Below are 20,754 nucleotides of genomic sequence, written 5' to 3' on the forward strand. Positions count from 1 at the left end.
TATCGCTCAGGCCGAAAGCATTCAGACGCAGACACTCTATCCCGGTCATCCCTGCCCTCTGGTCCTGTCCACTCGTTTATTTCCACCTGCGGTGACTTCGCCCTCAATATTTCCGACATGCCATCAGAACAGAGCAAGAACTCGTGGATCTCTTTGCTTATTGCCTTCCTGTCTAGACAGTCGCCAGTGCCGATCTCTCGGACGCTCTGTCGTCAAGCCGCATACTTCATCATTCAGGATAACTTGCTGCACCACCACAACTACAATTCGAGCGGTCGCAAGTGGTTGCTTGTTATACCCCGACACCTCCCCTCCGACATCTCGACATCTACGCCACGTTCCACGACGACCCACAATGAGGCCATGCTGGTGTATTAAAGACATACTCTCGCCTCCCGTTTCGGTACTACTGGCGCGGTATATACCGTTTTGTCTGCCAGTATGTCCGGTCATGCCTCATATGCCAACAACGCAAGACGCCAACTCAACATGCCTCTGTCCCCTTGCAACCCTTACCATGCCCCGCACGCGCATTCGACCACGACGGCATTGACCTATACAATCCGCTTGCCAACACTCCAAGCGGCAACTGCTGGGTTATTGTTGCTATCTACCATTTCACGCGGTATGCTGAAACTTAAGCCCTTGCATCTTCCACAGCAAAAGACGTCGCCAGTTTTATCCTTCAACACCTGATTTTACGCCATCGAGCACCTCGAGACTTATTGAGCGACTGCGGTCGCGTATTCCTCTCCGACGTCATTTCAGCATAGCTCAAGGAGTTTTGCATCATTCACCGAACTACCACGGCATATCATCCTCAAACTAATGATATGACGGAACGTTTCAACTGCACCCTTGGCGACATGTTGGCCATGTATGTTTTATCTTGTCTTTTATCTTATTTTATCTTTATATTGTCACGTGGTCGTGACGTTGAATAACACAGTAGCAGTACTGTGAACGACAAAACTAACTTTTATTGGGCGAACCTGTGCCCACAAAACAGGCTACACTTATAGCACAACGATGGCGGCAAACACGCTCGGCGATCATCGAAAATCTGATCAGCGGCGCAAGCGCGTCGGCTTTTATAGAGCAGTCGTCAAATGTTCCAGACTAATCGTTCGGACCCGCATGCCTTCTACAAAGTTCTACACCATTCGTGTCAAGCGATGAAATCACATAACACAAGGTTCGGCGACAACAGACAGCCGGGTAGAAGCATTGATAACTTTCCAGAAACATCAGATACATTCAGGCGCGTCCCTCGCTGTGCGATTACAGTTGTTAAGCGGCGAAACGTGGTCGCCCGATAAAGATAAGTACACGTGTCAATACCCCCTTCTTAAAAAGCATCGACCCGATGCTACATACAAGCGAAATAAAAACACACGTAGCAAAGAAAACAACAATAAAAAAAATAAAGAATTTCGTCAGCGTCCGTAAAAGGGTTTAAGGCGCACCACGTGGACATCATCACTATACCATGCACGAACCCATGCCTTTGTTTAATAGGCATTTCCGTTGCCTTAACAATAAAAAAAGCGCCTTTACAGGCATGCCAATAAAAACAGGCAATCAGATTCCTGGCTGTGCTACAAAGCGTGCAATAGGGAATATCAGTTGGCGCTGATATCTACTTGTCGCCATTTCTTCACCCATGACTTCCCATCAATGTTAACAAGCAACCTGCGTAAATTCTGGCAGACAATAAACCCTTCGAATAATCCTGCCATTAGCTTAACGAATGCATAAGGAGGTAGTGTTCCTGTTGCTCAATGTGCCCCAATTCTCAATAATGTATTCACAGCAGTTTTCACCTTAGAAGAGGGCTCTACAGCTCCTATTACTATGGGTTATTCTAATACCTAATGTCCAAAATAATTATAATGAGAACAGTATCTTATCTTTACTAAGGAAAGTTAAACCCTCATCAGTGTCTGATCACCTAGTTTTAATAACAAGATACTCAAGAATTCATTTGAAGGTATTCATCTCATCTTGTCTGCTATTTTTAAGCCGTCTCTTTCACCTGGTTCAGTTCCACGTGACTGGCGGTTGGCCAAGGTTGTACTCATATTCAAATCTGGCAATCGTTCATCACCACTCAGTTATTGACCAATTTCACTAACTAGCCCTGTTTGTAAACTCATTAAACATGTGATTCATTCACAAGTAATCAACTATTTAGAAGAACATACCATCATCTTTACATACCAGCATAGCTTCTGTAAAGGCTACTCGTGCGGAATACAACTTGCTGGATTCATTCATGATCTGCTTTTGTGTGTTGATGCTGATATTCAGTCGACTCTATATTTCTAGATTTTTCCAAAGCTTTCGATAGGGTACCTCACAACTAGTTATTAAGCAAATTAACACTGCTAAATATTCACCCTCTTGTTATTTCATGGGTTAAAGACTTTCTCTCTTCAAGGTATCAGTACACCACTGTAATAACCATAATCCATCCTTCAGCCAAGTACGCTGCGGCGTCCCACAAGGGAGCATGCTTGGCCCTTTGTTTTTTCTGATATTTATTAACGATTTACCTAACTCCATTTCTTCCCAAATCACACTTTTCGCTGATGATTGTATAATTTACCACAAAATTCATTCTAATGATGATCGCTTAGCCCTATAATCTGACCTCGATTCAGTAACAGCATGGCACTCTGCCTGGTTCATGCAACTTAACCTTTCGAAAACAAAATTTGTCTTTTACTAAACGACAGTCTTGAACCGAAACCGTGTACAGTTGCCGGCTGATTTTTCGGACTCCAAAAATTCGGACATGCTCGATTATTCGGTCTGCTTCGCGGCACCGCCATTCTCCCCATAGACCATAATGTAAAACAACTGCCGAAAGTTCGGACACCTTCCAACCTCTCGTCTGATTTTTCAGACACTCCTTGAGCCAACTCAATCGAGAGCAAGCAACATGCACTGACTCTGACTGGTGCATGGTACGACTTGCTGAATGCCGTTTTTGTTTTGAACGGAGCCTCCTTGATTCTCCATCCCCACTCATCCCCACTCATCATCATAGTTACTGTCCGGTTCGTGGCTTCAGCAGTTCCGGTCTCAGCTTAGTAAGCCATGTCAAGACAATCCAGCAGCTGATTTGTTTGTTTCTTCGTGCACGACGCTGCGAGTCGGCCATGTTTTTCGTTTGTGCGACTGGTGTCGACGTGACGGCGTGGTGATGTTTGCTTTGTGTGCTGTGTCGAGGTTACGGCGATGCAATGCGGCACATGGAAACATCGCATCAAGTGTCTAATGGTGCCGACAGTGCCCGCGCAGACTGCGCTGACTCGCCCGATAAAGATAAGTACACGTGTCAATACCCCCCTCTTAAAAAGCATCGACCTGCGCTGGGGAATGCCGGCAAGTCCTAGCCGGCATTCACGATTTCTTCGGCGCATTCATGATTTCTTCAAGCCTACTGCCGAGCCCGAATAAGTGCGTGGAAATAAAGGATTTCTTTTTTTTTTTTTCTTAATCTGCTTTTTCGGACTCCTGTTTATGCGGGAAAAACATCAGGGGACGCGCGAGAGTCGCGCATCCCCACAAGCTATGCACCATATTTGGCAGTTTCAATGAAAAACCGGCGCATTTTTAAAAATCCTTGAATCTAAGACGACCCTAGAGTTTCGAATATGATTCTTTGAAAAAACTATCGGCCTAGATTCGAATAAATACGGTACGTGTTCACTGCATGTCGACACCCATTAATTGTAGCCGTTGTAAGCCTGTGCACAATTTCTGCTACCTCCTGCTATGGGGTCGACACAATAACAATATTTCACCTCAGCTTTATGCATAGCATAAATTGCTCACCCTGAATCTTCCTTTGGCAAGCCACAATGACCGCCGCCGCCAGGAGGGGGCTCGTGAGTGATCGCACTGACAGGACTTGATGTAATCTGATGACGACCCTTCCATTTCTTCCATTTCCGCAAAAATGGAAGAAATTGTTTTTGTAACAGTGTATTTGCCGAAGTGTGCATTGCAGTATGTTTTGTGTGACACATTTGTTGATTTCATATATGTATAATGTGCATTAGTAATTAACGTTAATTTTTTCGGTTTTAATTGTACGTGAGTGCTATATGTACTGCATATACATTCTGTTTCACTTAATTCATTTTTACACTTGTATGTATGTATATATTATACATATGCATTATGCCTGACACTCGTGTTCTAGCTTAATATGTAATACCTAACCCTATGCGCTGCCACTGCTTGTTAAAAGGGGCTGCGGACCTTGTCAAGCCATAAAAGGCTTTTTGTTCGCGGTCCTCAACATTGTGGTGTTGAAATAAAGTGAATTGAATTGAATTGAATTGAAATCATCCTTGGGTAAGGGTGGCAGATATCGATGACTTGGCTTTCGTTGAGAATTGGATTCCTGGCGTTCCTCGGTGCCCGGGGCTTTCCTCGGTGCCTGTTGCCGCTTCGTGCTTGTTCTTTTTGCTGGCAGAGAGTGAACATGATCTTAAAAACTCTCCGAGACGTGTGGCATATTCAGGTAGGGTTCAGACGTGCATGCTTCAAATTTTTAATCATTGATATTTCAAACTATTTCGCCATCTGCTTTGAGTTCGATATATCCCGGATTCATTGTATTGTTGAATGACTTCTGGCTGTTGTAGTGGCACTAACTTTTCACTCCTTTGGGCCTGTGGGTGTAAGTAAGTAGCGTCGTAGCTCACAGCCACGCATGCGCAGTTATTGTTCACTCCATGGCTAGGGTGTCACTGTCAAAGGTGAAATCAAATGTGCCCTTGCTTTTCTTGGCCAATTCCTTTGAGTCCTTCAGTGGGCATTTTTTCAGATGGATCTCTGGCAGTTCGTAACCGTGAAACCTTCATGCTTCATTCTTGCAGCAGAGCATACAATATAAACGATTTTCCAAAGGCATTTATGTGCTTTTATTATTTACTACATGGAAGGAGTATCTCACTAGGAGTAAAGAATCCATTGTTTGTATCCAAAACATATTGGTTTACCTTTGGTGAACATCTTGAAGCTGTGCTGACCAAAATATGGCACCATTTGCATTATCATCATCATCAGCCTATTTTATGCCCACTGCAGGACGATGGCCTCTCCCTGCAATCTCCAATTACCCTTGTCCTGCGCCAATCGATTCCAGCTATCGCCCGCAAATTTTCTAATTTCATCGTCCCACCTAGTCTTCTGCCGTCCTTGACTGGATTCCAGCTATCGCCCGCAAATTTTCTAATTTCATCGTCCCACCTAGTCTTCTGCCGTCCTTGACTGCGCTTCCCTTCTCTTGGCATCCATTCTGTAACCCTAACGGTTATCTAACCTGCGCATTACATGACCTGCCCAGCTCTATTTTTTTTCTTGTACAGTAAAACCTCCTTAAACAGTACTCGCTTAAACAGTAGTTTCGTTTTAAAAGTAGTAAAGTCAAATCCCCGACTCAGCGGCCATGGAACATAATGTGTTTTGTAACCACATAAACCGTACCAGCTTATTGCGTAGGTATCGGTTGACATGTAGTGTTTCCACTTTTCGTCGTGCAAACACGGCGGTGCATCGTCTTCGTCAAGCGGCCCGGCAGAACAATAAGCCTCAGAGATCAGAAGAACGGCCTCCAAACGCCCTGTGCGTTTGCGCGTGAAGCCACATCAAAATCAACATCATTTCGGCGCTGTGCCAGAAAGCGTTGTGGCGTTGTGCCAGCAAGAACTCGCGCCCTGCCAAAACTCGGATAAAGAAGACACCGGGTGCTCAGCATAGAAGAGAAATTAGACATTGTTCGTGCTATCGAACGTGACACGAAAAGTCGGCACTGGCACGCAACATGGGTCTATTGTTGACAATAGCGTGTGGCATTTAGAAGGCGAAAAAGTTGCTCGGCAGCGCTGCTGTGACCACAAAGAGATGTTGGCTACGAGGTTAGACTTTTCACCACCGTTGCCTCTGTTGTTGTTGCAGTGTTGCCTAGCGACAGTGATAAGGACAACACGGAAAGCGACAGCACGGGCAATTCAGGCCTGACAGTGGCAGAAGCCGCGCGTTACATCAGCCTACCTCGCAATGAAAAGGGGCCCCGCGACTTCTGCAACGCTACCGCCCTTGTGCACGGAGAATATGCAACGCGAACGAGGAATCTACCATGCGAGTGTTTGCCGAGAAGTTGGGGCTGGCTGAAAAGCTGGCTCACAGCTTCAGCAAGTTTGAGGCCGCTGTCATGGCTGCTAGGCCGCCGCAGCATCAAACGAAAATAACATGTTTGTCGCGCGAAGTAAATAAATGCTGCATGTTTTTTCCCCTTATATCGCACTCTCTCCGAGTTCCGTTTTTGACAGGTAAGTGGGCCATCTCATGCTATTTCAGTTAAGCAGTACTACCGTTTAGTACGTACTTTTTCTGAGCTCCAGCCTGTAATGTCAATTAGAGTATCGGCTATATCCGTTTGCTCTCTGATCCAAACCGCCCTCTTTCAGTCTCTTAACGTTATTTCTTCGTTCCATCGCTCTTTGCGTGGTCCTTAACTTGTTCTCAAGCAATGTGTTCCTAGCACATGCTTCATTAGGCACATCATGCCACAGCCATCTGGCTGACTAAATGTGTGGCCAAGTGTATCGTTGGGCCCGTGGCGACGCAGCCAATGGGTAGGAGTGGCGGCACGTCATGAATGTATAAAATGTATAAAATAAAAAGCATTAATGTCCAATTGAACACTGCTGAGCGGTCCTTCAAATTATGAGCTCCTCACGGGCAAGCAAGTGGGTTGAGATGCTTGACGCAGTTTTTGAACTACTCATTTATAGACGCTGCTTTTTTCTGGTATGAGCTATTGCAAGGAGCCTTAAGGCTTTTACCATAATAAACTGCTTACAGAATACAGAGAACAACGAAACAGTGGAGGCTTGGGCAGAATGCTGTTCATCTAAATGTTAGTCAATTGATATGCACTTGCGTTGTCGTCTGAGCTTTCCTCTTTGTTTTCTTCATCCGAGGAGGTGCTGAGCTCTATCATCATAACCATGTTTTCGCTTCCTGAAACAGTGTACACCGTGGCATCTGAACCATCATCATCGGACGAAGTAGACTACGAAAAAATGCTTTTTTTTTTCACCAAGACTGGCCGCCAATGCAGGCATCGCTTCCATCAGATGCCATTTTGAAAATGCCAGTCACCCCACATGAAAAGTATTTAAAAGAAGCAAAACATAAGTTCAGCTTCCCGGACAAGCATCTCATCTAGAACGCTCAAGTGGAGAACAAATACTGCAAGGATGAGCTACACTCGTCCTAGAACTTTTGGGAACGCAAGGGCTTGGATGAGCAGGGCTCGTCCTAAATGGTTAATGGCCCAAACTCACTCAATCTGCCCTCTGTTCTGCACTCTGCCTTGGTGCTCCGCTCCACCTTGTGAATGGCTGGGACGTTGTCTTGAGAAACGTTCACGACTTTTCCATCTGCATGCCTGCTGCTCTCTCATTGGCTGGTCCGAGGTGGGTAGGGTTACGTCTCATATGTCACTTGCTCGAAGCGATGTGGGGACGCAGGGCCTAAGTAAAAACCGCTTCAGAAACAGTACATTTTTCTCGTTCTTGTGATCTTTGCTTGAGTCATCCCACACACACTTAGTCATCGAAGGCCACAAGCCGGTGTACCCTACCAGACTTCATCAGTGCGTGCGATCGCCTACAGAAACAGACGGAGGGCATGAAGTGTGTTGTGTCTACAAGAGTGTCGGAAGAAATGTTTAAAGCCATTGACTTCATGATTTTTTGGACCATGCATTGCATGTGCATTGCAAACAAGAAACCCAACACATACACGTGCATTCTAAGCATGATACATGTTCAGGGCATGGTGAAATGAAAAGCGTCCAGCATATGTGACTTGTATGTGTTCTCTGTGTGTGGTTCGTTGCCACAAAATGGTGAACGCCAGTACTTTACAACTTTCAAAAGTGATGGCATGATCAGTAGTGATAATTTTTCTTGCCTTTTGCTGCTGTCATTTCTCATGCGCTACTGCATGTGAGCTGTTTTATCAGCTGTGATCTGCTGTGCTGTCCATGATGTCCGAGTTGTTGCGTTCTTGTTGTTAAGAAGTGTGTTCGCAAGATACAAATCATGATATCTGCAATGCGCATGTGCTTGGAAGTGAACTGTGCATAAGTGTCGCCAATTGTGTTTTCTGATCTGCCCCGATAGAAAAGCTTTTAGAAACGGCATTTTTCTGGTTCGTACACATATTGTTTGTTTCAAAAGTAGTTACTGCACTTTTGAAGATACTTCTATCAGTGAGCACTGTCGTGAAATGTAGACATGCCTGACAGCACTATAGACAGTTTTAGAATAGTGTTTGCAACCAAACGTAAATGCTTTACGTACCTAAAGTAATAGCATTGTCCTCACTTAGCATGCTCTGAATGTTATTGGTTTCTGTGGTCTACATGCGCTATGATAACATGCATTATTTGCTAGGTAAATGTTTGTAATGTTTACAGACAATAAGAAATAGCATTGTCGAACATGGGGGGGGGGGGGTGGCACCCACAGCTTCCGTTTCAGCGTGAATTCTCATGGTGACTACGCTCTCGCTCGCGTTGATTGCCAGCAACTATTCAAATGAAATTTCGTTTTCTCTAAACTCGCCTGAAATGTTAGTTATGTGCGCATCCAATTTCTGAAATCATTCGGCGATTCCAGTGCCCGTAGGCCTAATGCGATGCTTCCGTATCACGACCTATTGAATTCCAGACCTGCACAGATGTCTCTTGCCTAGCACGCCTGGTCTTGTTCAACTGTTTTACCGCTAGAGAAGGAACATACGGGTAGTGGCGCTATTTATAACTTGTTCGCTGTCATCTGCTTCCCCGATCTCTTCCAATGCTCGTGCTTCCATTTCGGCAGGCACAATGCGCTTCTATTGGTGGTGAATGAATAAATTCACAAATATGAAAAGAAAACAAAATTTTCGTATGTTTGCGCTGGAATAGTGAAATTAGAGGTGAAGGAGCCTGCAAGAAAGGTAAACAACTAGCATAGGCAGCAGGTGCGATGCTAGACGACATAACTTTCCCTTTCTTAGCTTCTATAAGAGACCCCAAAAAATTATTTTAGAATATTCATAGGATAAACTACTTTTTTTTAGTGGATTACAGATAGCTTAATGTCAGAGATGTTATTAGGATTTACTGCTGTGCCGTAATGAAAAGCAGAGGATCTGGTTAAAGTATTCACAAGTACCATATTTACTTGCATAATGATCGCACTTGTGCTGTGATCGCACCCCTGAAATTTGTCATCAAAATTAAATTTTTTCTTTTCTTTCCCATGTAATCATTGCACCCAGAACTTGCCGCACCGATATGTCGTGTGCCAAGTCTAGCTAATGATGATCACACTTACCATCTGTCGAAGGCTACGTGAATGACTCTTCAAGACGTGCCAAGTGGTCTGCACGCACCAAACAGATTCTTAAGCAGATGCCCCATTTCATTCTTTTCGTCAGTTTATGAAATTCGATGAAAAAAAAAAATTCTACACCCAAACTTGTCTTGGCTTTATTATTTGTAGGCTTTATAATGGTTGTAATCAACAACAACAACAAAAAAGGTGCCTTTCGATTCCTTTCGTCTGCACTCGTGGGCACGCAACAAATTGCGAGCGGCAACGATAGTAGCCATGTTTACGCTGATATGTTAGAAGCATACCCTATTTATATGCCAACGCTTGTAGCAAAGCTAAGGTATTTTCCCACCCTTAGCGGAAACATGCCGTAGTAGGGTAGTAGTAAAGACAAATGCTGCAGTTTTTGCAGCATGCCTTCCATGTGTTTCTATGTCACTGGCAGCTAAGTGCAACCATCTTCGTTTCTGTGCCCTCAAAGTAGACATGCCTACGTTATTGCTGCAGAATTGTCGATATTAAGGATGTTATTCATTACTGATATGAAAGAAACTGTTTCAATGCACGTAATGTACTTGCAAGAATTTTTTTAAAATGCGTTCGGCATGCTCCGCCGGCCGCTAGTTTTGCTTTCGTGTCCCGTAGACAACGGCAGCGGCAGCTGCTTGTTTGTTGACCTGTTGTCATCCAACAGCAAATGCAGGATGAAAAAGAAATTTTCATTTTTGTGGAAAATTTAACCCACGCAATGACCACACCCTTGAATTTGCGGTGATTTTTTTTTTTTTTTTACAAAAAAGTGCGATCATTATGCAAGTAAATACGGTAATTCCTGCTCCCGATGTATGCAATATATTGATCGAGTGTGTTTCAAGGAATGATGAGCATTGCTTCTTTTTATTATTGTTTGATGTCTAGGTGAGTTGAAAGCTTGCAAAAGCAACCCGAATGCTTTAAAACGTGCTGCACTGCAGGCCTTGTCTGACGGAACTTTTTTCGAACTGCAAAGCTAGTGTTTCTGCGTGGTACGGTGGCAGCATCATAATGGTGGTTATGTACGCAGTGAAGCTGTATGCATAATTCTCTTTCTGAACTCTTGGCACATCCACGGGCAACTCGTAAGGGTTAAAATGAGTGGTAATCGTTCTGTCGTCGGACATTACGGTGGTTTCCAGTTTCTAAAAAGCACAGAAGCAAACTTTACAATGCATACAATGAAAATTTTGCAAACTTTATGAACTCTACAAACAATGTGACAATGTGAAAGATCTGTGCGGTTTGCCACTGCTTGAAAAACCGCAATAGGAGCAGCCATATAACGCCTTTTAGAGAGCAGTGGGCTACACGCACAGGCATTTTTCAGTTTCAGGCAGTCAACTTTTGGAGACAGGTGACCGATCAAAGCCTTGTGACATTGCTGTCGCTGTGTTTACAAAAATCGTCAACTATGCAAGCAGTTTGTCCCAGACAACGCCATCCCAGTCAATCGTAGAGTAGTAGATGAACAGGTCTTAAAAGCGACATCAACGGCCGATGGTTGAACGAGAGTGAGCGCTGATGACTCCCATAGATGTCGGTGACTCCCATAGAGGTCTGGAGTTCAAGTAGGTCATGGTCCGCATAGCAACAGCAGGGTTGTTGCTAATGGATTGTCTTGGCTTGGATACATTTGGCATGAGGCATCAGACAGCACCAATTTGGATGATGAATCATTGCCTCCTTTACTAGATGCCTGCAGAATGGCTTGGCTCCCAGCGAAACGGGCCTGCCCTCACTTGTGAACAAACATCGCGACGTGGCACTCGTGACTGACAGTGTCATCACAGGCGGAGGGCGGTGGCGACAGCTGGTGACCCAGCACACTGTGTTTACGTGGTTGGTACCGCGGTGAAACCATGGTCGTCTCAATCCTTTGGGTATGCATTTTAAAGGTTGGTTGTCTGGCACAAGAATAGCTGTCACCTGTAGTGCCCGCAAACATACGCTGCACTATGATGAAGGTTAATGGCCTTTGTGGTACTGCCCAGTGGTTCTGCCAGTGACATGTGATGCTCGTGACCGACACTAGTGGAGAGAAGAAAAGGGAGGGGGTTGTCCGTGCACTCTGAGGGAGGGGAGGGAGCTGGTTGTCCGCTCATGCGGCAGGCATCTAGTAGAGGAAGCAATGGATGAATCATGGATGGCACACGGCACACTTGTATTGAGTCAAATCAAAACTACTGTTTGCTGGAACTATAGTGAACTAGAGTATACTCTAGTGGCGCGACCGGAAGGCCGGGCCGGCGGTCGGGAGCACCACGGACTACTGCGAGGTTTTCCCGTGGCACTACTGCACCTTTTCACCTTTTCGTAGAAATGTCACGTATGGGCACGGCTGTTTGACTCCTAGGTCTCGTGAACCGCTGAGTCAGCAGCCGTGTAGTGATGGCCGTACATGTACCGGGGGGTTCTCTAACATTACTGGAGTGCCTTGCAGACGTTTAGAATTGCGAGGACATGTCGTTCGCAACATGTCGAAGCGGAGGACGGACTCGCACACTGTTTTGCTCCGGGTTGCTGAAGCGACTGCTCTGGCTCTCTGAAGGCGTCATTGTTTGCAGCTCCTAGGGCTGAAGATGTCTGTAGAAAGTTGAAGCGTAAACTCTGGAGGGATGAGAAGCCTATGACGGAGTTGTCAGTGGTGGGCGAGTACCATTTCGAGCCAAGATGCATTCTGCGCGAATATATCTTGCCAGGTATATTCTGCAGACATATTGCCAGATATATTCGAGAAGAAAGGAGTTACTGAGTGGCCCAGTTTTTGTTAATCATATCATAAAAAGCCAACAAACAAAGACAACATAGGGTAAATTATTGTACTTACTAATTGAATTTAAAAAATGATAAATTAATGGCTATGAAAGTGGATTTAAAAAGAACACTTGCTGCAGGCGGGGAACTTTCCCACATCTTCGCATTGCGCGTTCGATGCTTTAACCAATTGACTACCATGTGTAATACGAAGACATAGGATCGTTCCCCACCTGTGGCAAGTTTTTTTCATCCACTTTCATTGCCATTAATTTTATCATTTCTCTAATTCACTTAGTAAGTAAAAGTAATTTCCCCTATGAAGTCCTTGGTGTCTTCGTTTGTTGGCTTCTTATGATATGACAGCTGTATTGGAGCAAGATATATTCTGCGCGAACCTACTGAAAACAGGCTGCAAAGAGTGCTTGAAAGTTCTAATGCAAAAGAAGTAGGGTGAAAATCTGAACGTAGCACAGTTAACACGCATGAAGGACAATGGTGGCCTGCTTTACCCTTCTAGCCTGTTATTTCAGTTTGCTGGAGGTGCACTCCGCCAGCATGCAGGATATCCTAAGCCAAGTTGAGGTGAGGCAGAAAAACCAGCTTGGTTGTCCTGACCATTCTTAGGGCATTGCAGATGAAGTCAGTTTTTTTACATAACCACTCGTGAAGCAGCCAAACACTTGAAGTTTAGTAGGATTTGAGTTGAGCTCGTGTCAGTCCAATGTGTAATTGGTGCTGCAAATCTTCGTAATGCTTTTGAAAAATCTGTTAAATGAGTGAAATAAAGAGATGTCCTTGTGGTCATGGCCAACGTAAAGCACTGTATCCCGTACCGTAACTTCCTATATAGTAAGCCTGCATTACAACTTTATTGAACTCACATCAAACTTGTGTGCCTATAATAAGCAATTGATAGCGATCGCTGTGTAGCGAAGGTTCTGTGCGCGGTGGTAATTATGAAAGAAATTTACATACTGGTCGGCAATTTATATAATACAAACAGCTAAGCCACGCAGTGACTCCAGTGACTATTTTATGTTTACATTAACCATAAAACAAACGCGCGTGAAAACCGCAGCTGAAGCTACTAAAGCAACCCTACAATGTGGCTAAAGTTGCTAGAAAAGGTAGCAGTGGTGCCATCTTGCAGCATCTGTGGGCAAGGCGGGTTCCAGAGTCTGGCCGGTCGCAGCACTAGATTATTTTCTAGTTCACTATAGCCGGAACCGCTGTGAACGAAACCACGTCCGCTATCGACGCGGTTATGGATGGTGATCTCGCAGTTCTGAAGGACGCGGCCAACGCATGTGTCGATTCAAAACGAACCTGCTGTTTCCCACAACCACTGTAGACGTAGACGAAACCATGGTGGCTATCAACGCGATCATAGATGGTGACTACTCAGTTATGAAAGCATGTGGTCAGTGAAGTGTTATGCAGGGCAGTAAATGCAAGAATAAAGGCTTCAGGCACAAACAGGCACGAAGTGTTCCAGCATTGCTGACATTCACATACGATTTCCGCTGATGACTTTGGCAATGCGAACTCCGCCGCTTCGTTTCAGTTGGATGCTAGCACCGTTTTTGCTCTGATGCGGTGCTCTGCTCTTGCCAGGCTCCGAGAGGTTTTCAAATGAATCGATGTGTGTCTAAAGACGCCAAATGAACGAGAGTTTGATTGCATTAAATAGTTCGTCTGCTTGCCGAGACCAAAGGATGAGTCCGAAAATGAGGGTTGAATTAACAAGGTGTGGCTGTACATGAAGAGCACTGCTGGTGCAAAAGGGTCGTTTTGCTTTCGAAAACATAGTGTCTTGGCTAAGAACAACGCCTTGACTTCTATATGACCAATGCAGTTGAGCTGGAAGCCACAAAAGCATGTAATTATACAAATACACGCAAACTGCTGCTCGAGTGGTCGCTCTGGGCACTTTGCGTGTATTCCTGGGCTTCTTTCACGCTCGGAAAAACACTTCTATGTAGCATGTATTGAACAACACAAAGCTGTATCGAGAGTTTTTCATATGGCTCTACAATTTTCTCATTGACACTTTCCATCTAATTATAATATTTGAGATGGTTAATTAACACTAAGTATCTAATTACTCAAAATGAAAGAAAGAATGATCTGAGTATCTTCAAGCGATGGCAAAAAACGTTGCCTTGGTTCTTTTCAGCTACGTTCCATTCGCATATCTTTAATGTTTGGCTCAAGCTACGTGGGACACCCCGTATATAGCACCATACAATACGTTGCCTTATATACTGTGACCAAGTGCAGTAAAGCGTCAGTTGTTAGTAGCACTGTGTCCTGTGTGCCTACTCTTGTGTTGTGCATTTCTTTGCGCTAAAAACTATTGACATGCAGTACCAACTAGCCCACCATTCTGTGTTCTATCACGTAGCTTTATTGTAGAAATAATTCAGCACTTCAAGAAAATGTTAACTGCATGAGCATCGACTTGATAAACAAAATACAGTTGACTCTTGTTACATTAGACCCTAATAATCCGACAAAAAAACGTCCGTTTTATCTGAAGTCCGTAATATATGAAACGCCTCACTTCCGAAACTTTTGTCGTGATATCTATCCACTTCATTTTAAAGAGTGAGTGAAGAACATCCAAAGTAAAAAAACACAAAAAATTGTCGCAGTTTTGCCCAAAAGGTGAAGCGTCAATTGCTATAGCAAATTAAGCAAGATAGACGCGGCAGCAGCAGCGAGCGAATTGACATTCGTACTGTCTCTCATTTCAACGCGAACTAAATGTTAGATTCAAAAGAGTAGAGCCCCCCCTCGGACATTCAAGTATTTGCCAGATGACGCAAGCACTCCTCAGTTAAATTTTGTCACTAGTACTCAATCACTAGTGACAAAATTCTGAATGACACCTTCTGGTATTGACAGAAGGTGAAAGTCGGGCTCCAGCCTTCTTGAAGTAAAAAGCCGTTTATTCAACGTATACAACCATATTATTCAATGAAGAACAAAAGCACCCCCTGGGGAAAAAAGAACTCAAATGAATAACGAAACTAAATACAACGTACTCCCTCCCTTATTTTAGTGATTATTTGTTAGCAAGTATTAGTAAGGAAAACCCCAAAGCATGAACACTGTAGCATGGCAGTTTGGGCGAGTTGGTATGTCATGACTGTTTTAGGCTTGTAGCGCAGCTCAGGAAGAGCAAAAAAGGGAGGAGGTAGGGGTAATCAAAGGAAACGGAAAACAGAGTGAGCGCTAGCTTCCAACTGATGGTTTATTTCGTGACACAAGACTACTTATACACTCGGCAAACCATATGACATCAAGAGATAACAAAGAACCAAGCAACAAAACCGATAGCAACCAAGTGGTAACATATTCAGACAGCCTGTGGCTGCAGTCGAAGATACGCCAATTCATTGCTTGATAATGAAGGTGAGCTTACACATGCATGGCCCAGACCAATGATAGCCTTTGCTTCGATGATTTCTTTTGTGAGCTGATTACGACTGCGACCAATAATGACGTATTCCTCTAAGACAGGTTCGCAACCACACGTTTTGCAGTGCTGCGCAAGAAACCCCCCAGCTGTAATACAATTCTTGGCATTGTAACCATGTTATATGCTCGCGCAGCCTGTCATTCAGACATCGGCCAGTTTGACCAACGTAACGTTTTCCGCACTTGAGTGGAAAACAATAGACAACACAATGTGCGCAATTAACAAACTTATTTTTGTGGTTCTTGTCACAGGAAAGTGGAGCTACCTTATTGGGATTAGTGAGTTTGCAAATCCTCATGAGTTTGTTAGGGGCAGAAAACACTACACAAACATTAGCTCGCTGGGCGATTTTCTTAAGATTATGTGAGACGGTGTGAATATGAGGGATGACGCTAGTCCTACCCCAAGTAGTTACAGGATTATCTGCGTGCTGGTTGTCTTTTCTACACTCTCTTAGAATTCGTTCTGCTATTGACACTTGTAGGGACACGGGATAACCAGCCTGCGAAAGCCGTTCGCACTGAGAGGCAAAGCTAGACGAAACACTATGGTGGCACGATTTTTTCAAAGCATTATTAAGGCAAAGGTTAGCAATGCCTCTCTTGATCAACTTAGAATGGGCAGAATGAAACGGAAGAAGTGGTTTGTTAGCACGAGGTTCATAGTACCAACACGTATGAATATCCGAACAAGCTAAGCGCAAATCCAAAAACCGGATCTTATGATCCTTATGATTCTCAGAAGGGCATTTTCACGCAAAAGCTGGTCTGACAATTTCCGCCGTTTTTAAGCGTCGCGATACAGTGTCCTTAAGTAAGGTAAAAGCTAAGGCTAACCCACGACATCCAGCCTAGTTCGGGGCATTCTACCATGCAGCAGAACTGCTGGGGCGACCCCGGTGGTGGCGTGCGGAGTACAGCGGTAAATGGCAAGGTATTCTGTGACAGCTTGCCCGAGTGGTTGTCTTTCGAGGTGTCAGACTTGAATGAAATTTCTCAATGTGCGATTGAAACGTTCTATTTGCCCATTGGCTTGGGAGTAGTACACCGAAGAATGTGAGAGACTGGTGCCTTTGTTTTGCAGGAAAGTGATGAATTCACGCGAAGTGAACTGAGGTCCATTGTCACAAACGATCTCTTCTGGTTAGCCTTCACGGGCAAAAACACTTGTTAAAAAGTCTTTCACGGTGCTCGTGGTCACTTCGCTGCAAAAATATACCTCTGGCCATTTATAATGGTAGTCAACAAGCGTTGCAGCAAATTTGTTGTTGTGAGCTGCATGGTCCAAAGGACCAACAATGTCTAGGCCATGCTTGCCACGGTCGCTCAGGCCATTCAGCAGGTTGCAACGGTGCTGGTGATGTTTTGACGGACTTATCTGCCTCCAGGCAGATATGGCATTTTTTTTACTTCTGTTTCCACTTGCTTATTCATTCATGGCCACCAGAACCGCTCACGCAGTCGCGCCTTCGTGCGCGTGATACCCGGATGTGTCTCGTGCACGATGCTGATGATCTGAGCCGTGAGGCAGGACGGAACAACGAGGCGGTCTCCACACAGTAGCAGGTTATCGACAACAGAAAGTTCTTCCCGAATGGCGTAGAATGGTTTCGCCTCTTCTGGTATGGACTTCCTTGGTGGCCAGGAACTCAGCACAAATGACTTGATGGTTTCTAGGCAACTGTCGTCGAGGGCGGTCTGCCTGAACTTCTCCTTTTGTCATGCAGACTGGCTCAATGAACGAGACAATTTCTTCCTCTGAGGAAGAAACTGAGGTCCATTGTCACAAACGATCTATTCTGGGTAGCCTTCACAGGCAAAAACACTTGTTAAAAAGTCTTTCACGGTGCTCGTTGACACTTCGCTGCAAAAATATACCTCTGGCCATTTAGAATGCTAATCCATTAGGCTTTGCCCGCGTGGGTTCGGATCCCATCCTCGTCGCCAATGTGGTATTGACCGAAGGTGGAAGTCAGGCTCCAGCCGTCCCAAACTAAAAAGCCGTTTATTGAACGTATACAACCATAATATATAATGAAGAACAGAAGCACCCCCTGGGGAAAAAAGAACTCGAATGAATAACTATAACTAAATACAACACACTCATTCTAAAAAACATCCTTGTATTATGAGATGAAATAACATGCTACTTGCCTAGTTCTATTTCATTTTTGGAAACAAGAACTTGTGCAAATTACCCTTGACAACGATGTGGACAATCGAAAAGTTTCGTTTTCGCTCGCACTGCCCATGCTTTCGCATTTCAATAGTTTCGTTATCACATAGTGCTGCACTGGTTTTGCTGGCTCGCGAAACTCGCACAAACTGCAAGTAGCTGAGAATTCAGCTTCCGTGTGATGTCATGGTCCACCACCCAGCCCACTGGACTAAAAAGCAGCTGCAGTGGCGATTCCACTGCTCTGTCTTCGCTTCGTAACGCAGTCTGTCGGCCGCCGTTTTACACACCGACGGCAGCAGAGGGTGGTGAGCGTATGCAGCGTCGCCAAGCCCCTGGCTGGGTGGTGGGAGATTTGAATTTCAAAAATGGTATTAGGACCTTTCAGATGCAATTTTCTCATAAATTGAGTCTTCTAATGGCACGAAACAAGCGTTGTGAGGTTTGTGGAACGGTCTTTAAACACCCCACGTCGACTTAGTATTTGCCTTTAGTGTCCGTTTAAGTGTAAAATTCAGCTTATTTGAATGAGTAGGCTAAGCCCAATTCCAAAACACCATTTTGAGGCGTTTGATGCTTTGTCTTTGAAGGCTTGAAGAAGGGGAAGAAGGTACAGCCGAGGGGACAGAAGCCCAGAATGGTGCCACGGAGACCAAGGCAGAGGAGCCTGTAACGACAGCACTGCGAGCACAGGGTAAGGAGTCGGCTATGGAGGCAGAACTGCGAGCAGCCAAGGAACGAGCCGCTATTCCTCTGGATGTGCGCATGCAACGCTTCCGAGACATGCTGGTTGAAAAGGAGGTAGGTTACATTTTGTACTAGTTGCTGGAGCTGTACATCATCTAGCCTTTCTTTGTCTGCACTTGCTAAACTCACTGGACAGTTGATGATAATCTTAAGTTAAAGGGTGCGTCACCCAGCCTCATTGCAAATTTCAGTTATACACTGGAAGCTGTTAAGTGCCGTCTAAGAGGCAGGCACAGAAATAATTTTTTCAAATTGGTTCATTATTGGAGGAGATGGAAGAAATTAACTGTCCTGTTATCATGCCGCCAAGAGGCGAGAGTCACTGCCACCGAAGACACTCTCTTCCTCTGCCTCTAGTAGTGTTCCCAAGTGGCGTACCTTCCCTGTCTTCCTCCATACCCGATCTGAGGGATGTACCGTGATGTAAGCCCCGTCTCCGTTCTTGCGGTGTTGCACCTTGTGTATTGATTGATTGGCTATGATGAGTGACGAGACATGCGTGGCAAAGAGGAATGCGTGCGTGTGACTGTGGCTCTCTGCCTTGGAGCTGCAGAGAGATTGAAGGAGCGAGCATTTCCCTTTGAAATTTGAGCCATTTTCGTGACACACAGCGCCATAGTACTTTGCAGACACGATTGTCTGCACGTCATGTATATGCTATGCTTGTTTGTTAAAATTGATGAAACCTGGTGAAGGGCTCTTTAAAGCCCACGCTGCAAAGCACACCTAGTTAGGTACACCTGAATGTGAATGTGGAACGAGCATTTTGCAATAGTGAAGTACAATTGTTAGCTTCTGAAAGAAGCTCAATTTTTAGGTTGTCAAGTGCCTGTGATTATGGGTGCAGGTGTCTGCATTCTCAACTTGGGAGAAGGAGCTGCACAAGATCGTATTCGACAGCCGGTACTTGCTGTTGACATCTAAGGAGCGCAAACAGGTATTTGAAAAGTACGTGAAGGAGCGTGCAGAGGAGGAACGACGGGAGAAGCGGAACAAGATGCGTGAACGCAAAGACCAGTTCCAGCAGCTGCTTGAGACAGCTGGCCTCAACAGCAAGTGAGTGGCTAGCCCTAATTTATAATGGAACTGACTGTGTGAATATACACTGCAGGTTGCTTTTGATAGCTAGTAGGTGACAGCAGCTGGTCTGATAGAAGACTTTGTGTTCATTCTTAAATGACAGAGTAGTTTGTCTTGTCACATAGGAGAAAAAGCTGCTAACAGAGGAGACTACATGTGGCAGGCACATGACTCCTTGATGCCAACGGCCATAGTTTAAAAAGAATTTCAATGGGTATTTCTGGTCTGTACAATTGACCAAGAGGAGCAACTTACTATTTGGCATGAGACCAGCCTATAGGTTGCCAATTAGTTGGGCCAGTTGTCTGCTAATGAATCATGCTGACTGCAGTGAACTGATTATATACTGCACTCTTGCACTATATAATGCAGTGCATGAAACATTCAGTATGTTGCTGTAACACATAAAAGTGCTAACTTATTCACCAGGGACTGAAACTCACTCACAAAGTCTGTGTTTCGGCACTTAGTAATTTTTTGTAAGTGTTCAGCTCGCATTCTGCTTACTATGTTGGCATTAATGTGGCATAACTCAACTACTGCAGGATTATCTGCTAATTTAATGGCACTGGTTACCAAAAAGAAAATTGTGTTTTTCTGTACAAATAAGTTAATGTAGCCAGTTAATGCACACTCTTCTTGTATGCATGTACACCCGCATTAACCCTTTAATAACGGCACATATGAATACCAGAACAAAAATTTCATTTTCTATCTAAATATGCATAAAACATCGAGAATAAGCATTATCAACAATAAGGGAAAAAAAATTTGCTGAAACTCTCAGCGGAAAGGGGAATACACCAGGCAGAAAACTGGAAGTGAGCTTTACCTCAAGCTACCTACGCCTTCGTTTGGAATTTGTACAAATGGTTCTCGTCATATGTGAACCATCAGTGTACATTTTATTTGCTTTGCATCACGTATGTGACATCACTGCTGCCGGTGATTTTGCATTGGTCTGTCTTCTCTGATCACGCTTTCGAAAGAAAGCGAGTGGCATGTCAAATTTCTTATTCCTCGTCTTGTGTTCCCGCTCTGAACCAACAAATAATGCTTGCT

At 44.6% G+C, this 20,754-nt stretch overlaps 1 protein-coding gene across 2 annotated transcripts in view; it reads left to right on the plus strand.

Moving 5' to 3' along the window:
- Positions 1-20,754, plus strand: part of LOC139054394 (transcription elongation regulator 1) — a 317,005-nt gene that overhangs the window by 197,142 nt on the left and 99,109 nt on the right. For both annotated transcript variants that reach the window (XM_070531327.1, XM_070531328.1), the window contains exons 11-12: positions 18,456-18,666; positions 19,460-19,668. In XM_070531327.1, the coding sequence (XP_070387428.1) occupies positions 18,456-18,666; positions 19,460-19,668 (420 nt within the window). The remainder of the gene's footprint in view (positions 1-18,455; positions 18,667-19,459; positions 19,669-20,754) is intronic.

The sequence above is a fragment of the Dermacentor albipictus genome, chromosome 1 (assembly GCF_038994185.2).
Source record: "Dermacentor albipictus isolate Rhodes 1998 colony chromosome 1, USDA_Dalb.pri_finalv2, whole genome shotgun sequence".
Classification (NCBI taxonomy): domain Eukaryota; kingdom Metazoa; phylum Arthropoda; class Arachnida; order Ixodida; family Ixodidae; genus Dermacentor; species Dermacentor albipictus.